General features: G+C 33.4%; 1 protein-coding gene across 1 annotated transcript; it reads right to left on the reverse strand.

The window, feature by feature from the left end:
• Positions 1 to 873: 873 nt before the first annotated feature.
• On the reverse strand, positions 874 to 2,857 carry LOC123212245 (1-aminocyclopropane-1-carboxylate oxidase homolog 1-like). Its single transcript, XM_044631330.1, has 2 exons — positions 2,241 to 2,857; positions 874 to 1,540 (listed from the first exon to the last, which is right to left on the reverse strand). Exons 1-2 carry the CDS (start codon positions 2,777 to 2,779, stop codon positions 967 to 969), a joined length of 1,113 nt encoding a protein of 370 aa, XP_044487265.1. The 5' UTR covers positions 2,780 to 2,857; the 3' UTR covers positions 874 to 966.
• Positions 2,858 to 6,544: the final 3,687 nt, after the last annotated feature.

Here is a 6,544-nt window from a genome sequence, read left to right on the forward strand (position 1 = left end):
ATTGCGCGTAAGTCCTTCAGTGTAGGCCATGGCTGGGGACCTCCGTTGCTTCCACGCGAAGATAATTAACTAACCAGTAGATGTAGATGTATTGCCTCGTAAGGATGGCAACAGGCATGCGCATACTAATGCCCATCTCCAGATTGTCTCTGTTAGAAGGATGACAAAAATTTTTTATTTTCTTTATGCGAAAAAGAATTCTCTTTTCATGTTCATAGGAAAAAGTCTCCTCTCCGTATCTACAAAAGAAAATTTTCTTTTTATATTTTCTAAAAATAATATAAATATATTAAATAACAAAATTAACCGAAATTAAAATCAACTAGTTATCTCAAATGTCACAAATATTATATATTAACTACTTTAATATATACAATAAAAACCCAAAATAAATTTAAAAAATATAAATAATCTAAAACTATAAAAATATATTAACATTTTAAATAAATATATTAATATAAAATAATAGTATCCTCGTCTTTTTCTTGTCTTTGATTGCAGAAATTTTTTTCATCTCTTTAATGTGCCTCCCTATCCATGTCCCTTTCTCTATCTCTATTGGAGAATTTTTTCCCCTTTAGGATTGGCCGATATTGTCATCTCTATTGCCTCAGGCAAAACTCTTTTTTCTGTATCTTAGTGAAAAGATAAAAAGAATTAAATATGTTTTCTGATAGAAGATAGTAGCAGGGAGGATACCAAATCTTAATTTGCATTTGGAAGCATCAAGAGGAATGTACCAAGATAAAGACTACCCAGGACTCCTGTTGTTAACAAAAGGGCTGCTGCAGAAAGAAATTAAAGCAATTTTCTCAACTGCAGAAGCCACTAATTGTTGAAATATTTAACTCTATTTGGAAACACTAGAGAATAACACTGCTCAATACATTAATCTTTATTCAGATAAGGTCTTATTACTAATAGTTCGTACAACATTTGCAAACTTTATTCAAGTATTCTTCGTCTTCATAGCTTGAACTGATGAAGCACAGACTTATCACCAACAGCCCTAGCAAAATATAAGCTCAAATATTCAGAAATAAGGAAGTCCTTGTAAACAGGTGGATTTTCTTCTGATGTCAACTCTTTAATTGGTCCATAGAGCTTTGGGGTTCCAGTAGCATGTCCAGTGAAAAAGCATGCCGCAGAAATCCTTGGAACAGATCCATTGGCGACGACTCTGTGGTCAACACTTTTAAACTTGTTGTTCGATATAACCTGGAGAAAGTCCCCTATATTTACCACCAAGCCTCCAGCAACGGGTTCAACATCAACCCACTGATTTTCATGGAAGACTTGAAGACCACCGATTTGGTCTTGCAAAATTATAGTAAGGAAAGAAGGATCAGAGTGTTTGGTGGCTCCCAAGGTGAGATCTGGCTGGGGGCACGATGCATAGTAGTGGCAAGCTATACTAAATCCTTCAGTGCATCCCATCTCTTTTAAATGTTCAGGTTTCAGTGCTAAAGCCATCGATAACAGTTCAAACAGGGTGTTTCCCAGCTTTGAAACACTTTTTATATATGCCATTGAACTGTCTCTGCAAAACAATTTCATACTTGTTGAAAGGAAAAACAACCATACTTGCTCAATGAAAAACAATACCATTTTTTATTTTACATCTGTTATATCTACTGGCTAAAAGCACAACAATTAATAAATTAACTTAACAGCTTGTAACTTGGCGGGTTGGCACGTCTGTTAGGAAAAGGGATAGGTGTTAGTGTATAAACACGGGCAAAAACTTCACCCTGAGCTAGCTTTTGGGGTGAGAGAGACCCAATAGTAGTTAACAAATGTATCAGAGCTGATTACAACAATCATACAAAAGTTTATAGGAGTCACCAATTGATATGAAGCTTCAATAAATAACCCGTTGCTCTTTCTAATAACTATTTGTAAGAAGTGTCGAACTAATGGTTCGATGTGGAGGGAGAGATTGTTAGATTATCTCACATTGGTTGGGAAAGAGAGTAAATATTAGTGTTTAAATGTGAGGGAAAGTCTTGCCCCTTGAGCATGCTAATGATCAGTTGACGTGAATGTCCACCGAAAGCTCATCACTTCTTAGGATGAGTGTTTATGAGAATTATTGAACTGATGACTTGATGTATGAGGGAAGGTTATTGGTTGTCCCACATCGGTGCGAAAGGACATGATTTTTATATTCTTTCCTTACAATATTACAGTGTACTTAACAATTTGTTGTATTAAAATTCATTTGGAAATAGAAGCTATACCTGCAAACTTCTGGTATTTCACTTAGATTGAATTGTTTGGAAGCTAAAGTAGAAATAGCCAAAGTATCCCTCCAATTAGCTGTTGGAGATTGAAAAAGATCTGAATTGCTATAGAATCTGACGTCTCTCTTTGGATCACGAGAATATAGCTCTTTCTTCACCCCAAGGTCTTGTTCGTGGAATCTTCGTGCCCCATGAAGCATTTCTTCTAACACAGTTAAGGGGATCCCATGATTCACAACTTGGAAAAATCCCCATGTCTCGGACGCAACACGGATCTCGTCAACAATATCCTGGAGCCTATCGTCTTTGATGCCATCAAGATCTACGACTGGTACTTGAAAGTTGTGTTGATGACTGGTCAACTCCTCCTCGGCTAGTTCATCCGCTGGTCGAATGAATATCCTGGGAATTTTCACAATCCCGGAGTCTACCAATCCTTTAACTCCAGCTTTTGTGTCATCAAAACTCTTAAGCTCTTCAGCTCTTTCATAATCTGATGGTTTACTGGCATTTGACATGTCCATATTCTGGTTCATTCATACAACAAAGATGGTGAGAATGAAGATAATTAATAATGGTGAAGTTTATGGACCGTCACTGAGATTTATATTGACATTGTTACATCTTGTTATCTTCTAAAGTCAAGTAATGAATAAATAATTAAAAGGAAATTTAAATTGTTCCGTATTTATCGCATGTTATTAATAGAGACAAGTCTTGTAAGGTTTGTTTGACTTTTCAGAAGGCCAAATGACTATGTCCCACCCAACTTTTGATGATGCCACCCTTAAAGTTTGGAAAAGCGGATTTTTTATTCATGTTGCAATGTCAACAATTAATTTTAACGATAAGATCAAATGGTGTTTATGTTATTTTATTCAAATATTATTATAAAATTATAATAAAATGTTATTTTATTTTCAAGCATTAAATTATTATATTAACACCCTTGCTAGAATGAGTTATGAATAATATTTTAAGGACATAAATATTATATTTATAAACTTATTATAGTCAAATGGATATTTCCTTTTATCTTACTTAAAAATTATTACATTCATCACATATTTTTTTAAAGTATAACTATAACCCAAATAGTTTACAATACAATATTTACACTCCTAATTTATTGTATTTTTGTTAGTTCTTTTAAGGTATAATTATCATTTTTCGAACAATAGAGCGACATATTGAAGTTTTAAAAATTTAAAAACACCTTTAACTTTTTTAAAGTTCAAAAAACCCTCTAAAAAGTTTAATCACTAGACATAAAATTTTTGAATATTTTAATTTTCCACCAAATATACAATTATACCCCATTGAAATCCCTCTCTATATTTAAATTATAAAGTTTTTATTTTTTTAATTGCAAATAATAAAATTAGGATACAAAAATTATTTTAAAAAAATTTAAGTCAAATTATTATTTAGTTTAAGTGTTTTTTTAATTTTTTTAGTAATTTATAAAATAAATTAATAAATTGTATTAAAAAATTTGATAAAATGGTGAAAAATTAATATTTTTAAAATTGAAAGGTGAAAATACAAAATTTCATCTCAAAGGTGAAATAGTCATTTGGCCTATTCAGTGTTATGTCAAATTCATATAAATTTATTGGCAGATACAGAAAATTGTGTCCTATATCCCTTCATCAACTTAGAAGCCATGTCGCCAAATTACCAAAATACTTGCTCTTCCATGCAACCTATCTTTGTACACTTGCTCTTCTATACTTACCCATCCTTGTCAATTTTTTTTGTTAATTCAATAGTACATTGTACTCAATTATGCAGTATGTATACATAATTTTATTCTTGTTCATATCATACATCTGGAAAGTGTTTGTTTTATCAACAATAGGTTGTAGCAATTGAATCCCACACTTGTTTCATGTTTGGGAAGGGTACTTCCAACAAGTGACAAGTCCATGGAATTAATCAACAACCCTTCGACAATAAGTTGTAATTTGTATGTACAACATTTAAAAACTTAATTCAATTAGTCAATCTTGAAACACAAACTTAATTTTCACTAAACACTCTTGAAAAATATGATCGATAATATTGGTGGATTTTTGTTTGATGTCAATTCTTTAAAGGGCCCATAAAGCTTCCGCTTTGCAATAACATGTCTTATGAGAAGGCATAAGATAAGCCTTTAGTGGAAGCGAGAGTAAGTCGAGTTGAGTTAAGAATTGAGATGCATACATGCTAGACATCATAGGATCGTTACAAGGGGGTATCATGAGTGCACATTCTTTACACCATTTATAGTAAGACGTTATCTGTAATAAGATAGTGTACCTCAGTAGGGTACTTGCTCATAAGAGAACCCAATTGAGACATAGTTAGTGTAATGGAACTGAGAGATAGTTCACATGACTAAGGTGTTAAATCTCTGTATTCGATCTGATCCAATCACTCTAATACATAGTTTTAGTTATAACATCCAGATGATGCTACTTCTATCAAGCAGAGTTATGATCACATCAAATAGCAATCCAAAGAGTAGTTCTTTAATGATTGAGCATAACACAATTTGACCTGAGAGTTAAGATGTGTAACTTAGAAATTCCCTAGAGTTTAGTATGAACATAGAGATGATTGATAAGACTTACCATTATCCTAATGGAAGTTTTATGTCGTCTTAGAATAACATAGGTAGTATGGTTCGAGACCAATGGCAGTTTAAGGATTAGGTAAAAGTTACAGTAGAGTCTCATACTTACTGAATGTTTTCTCACTCACTCTACTTTTATGTGTGCAGGTAAGGCTGGATTCGAGCCGAGCCGAGCTCAGCTCGCAGCCAGCTTGGGCTCGGCTCGCTTTATTTAGGGGCGGCTCGAGTTCGGCTCGAGCTCTACTCGAGCTGAACTCGGCTCGGCTCGAGTTCGGCTCAACTCGTTTTTCATATCAAAACAACATCGTTTTGTGTATATATATGGATCAAAATGACGTCGTTTTGTATAAAAAAATTTTTAAAAATTTTTTAAAAAAATCTGCCCTGCCAAGCCGAGCCAGCTATCACTATTTTGACTGGAGCAAATTACATAACATCATATTATTTTGACTGCCGAGCCATCATATTTGTTTCTACAAAATCTTCCATAACATAGAGATAATTGATGTTTCCAAGCCAATTATCACTATTTTGACTGGAGCAAATTACAACCTATGGGTACATAGTGTGATGAGTTTTCTAATTGGGTGGAAACTCTAACATGTTATTACTAGGAATATTATTAAACCTATGTGAGAGAGATAAAAATGACATTAAGTTTACAAAACGACTTGATGATTGAGATAGCAAAAATCACTAGATTATCACATGGTTTTGTAACACTTCTATTCCTTCTATTCGTATTCAATTTGCTAATTTTGACACTACTAAAGAGATTTGAGATTTTTTAGCTAATTGATTCAGAGCTACTAGACTTGCTCACTATTATCAATTGTAGGCCACTGTGCATAATCTCAAATAAGAACCAAGATAGTCAATGAATGAATTTCTTGTGCAAGTACAACCTATTTGGAATCAATTGGCTTAAGCTAATATTAGTAAGGATCATCTCCAGCTTATTCAGGTTCTCATGGCTTTACGTCCTAAAATATGAGGTAGTTAAGGCTTCTCTATTGGATTGACATCCTTTTCCAACTCTAGATATTACTGTTTAGGAAATTATCTTTGAAGAGACATGTCTTGGCTTTGATAAATCTCCACAAAATTATGTTGTCATTGCAACTACACATTCCAAGCTATCTTACCAAAAATCAAGAGCAAAATATTATAAGAATTGTCACCAACCTGGTCATTTTTTCTGGTTGTCCTACCACTGAATGCAAATATTGTCATGAAATTGGACATATTCTAGAAAATTATCCTAATCAGTCACCAAAATCAAAAAGGGATCTTCTGAACCCAAAAATTTCTTTAAGTCAAGATCTTCTAAAATTGTTGATGTTACCTTTGAGGGATCTACTTTTATCACCATGAGTGGTTTTGAGACTCTTCGCAAATAGGTTGTCCCTTCCAATTCTCCTTCCTTTGCTTTGTCATTCCATGTAAATCTTTTTGGCTTTTTGACTCAGCTTGCTGCAATTATATGACCTCTAACCTTTTTATTATGACAACTAAGAGATCCATCTATTCTCTTCCACCCATACACATTACAAATGGAACAAAAATGCCTACCACTCATATTAGGCATGCATCCGCTCCTAATATTGATTTACCCGATACATAGTTTGTTCCCAATCTAGCTTTGAATCTTATCCAAGATTATGTGAATTAAGCCTCACTA

Source organism: Mangifera indica, chromosome 3 (assembly GCF_011075055.1).
Source record: "Mangifera indica cultivar Alphonso chromosome 3, CATAS_Mindica_2.1, whole genome shotgun sequence".
NCBI lineage: Eukaryota > Viridiplantae > Streptophyta > Magnoliopsida > Sapindales > Anacardiaceae > Mangifera > Mangifera indica.

Bases quoted from the DNA above. Each gene is read 5' to 3' on its own strand.
- LOC123212245 (XM_044631330.1), bottom strand. From the start codon at position 2,779: ATGAACCAGAATATGGACATGTCAAATGCCAGTAAACCATCAGATTAT. The intron at 1,541-2,240 runs GTATAGCTTCTA...ATTGTTTTGCAG, and splicing joins GAAATACCAGAAGTTTGCAG to AGACAGTTCAATGGCATATA.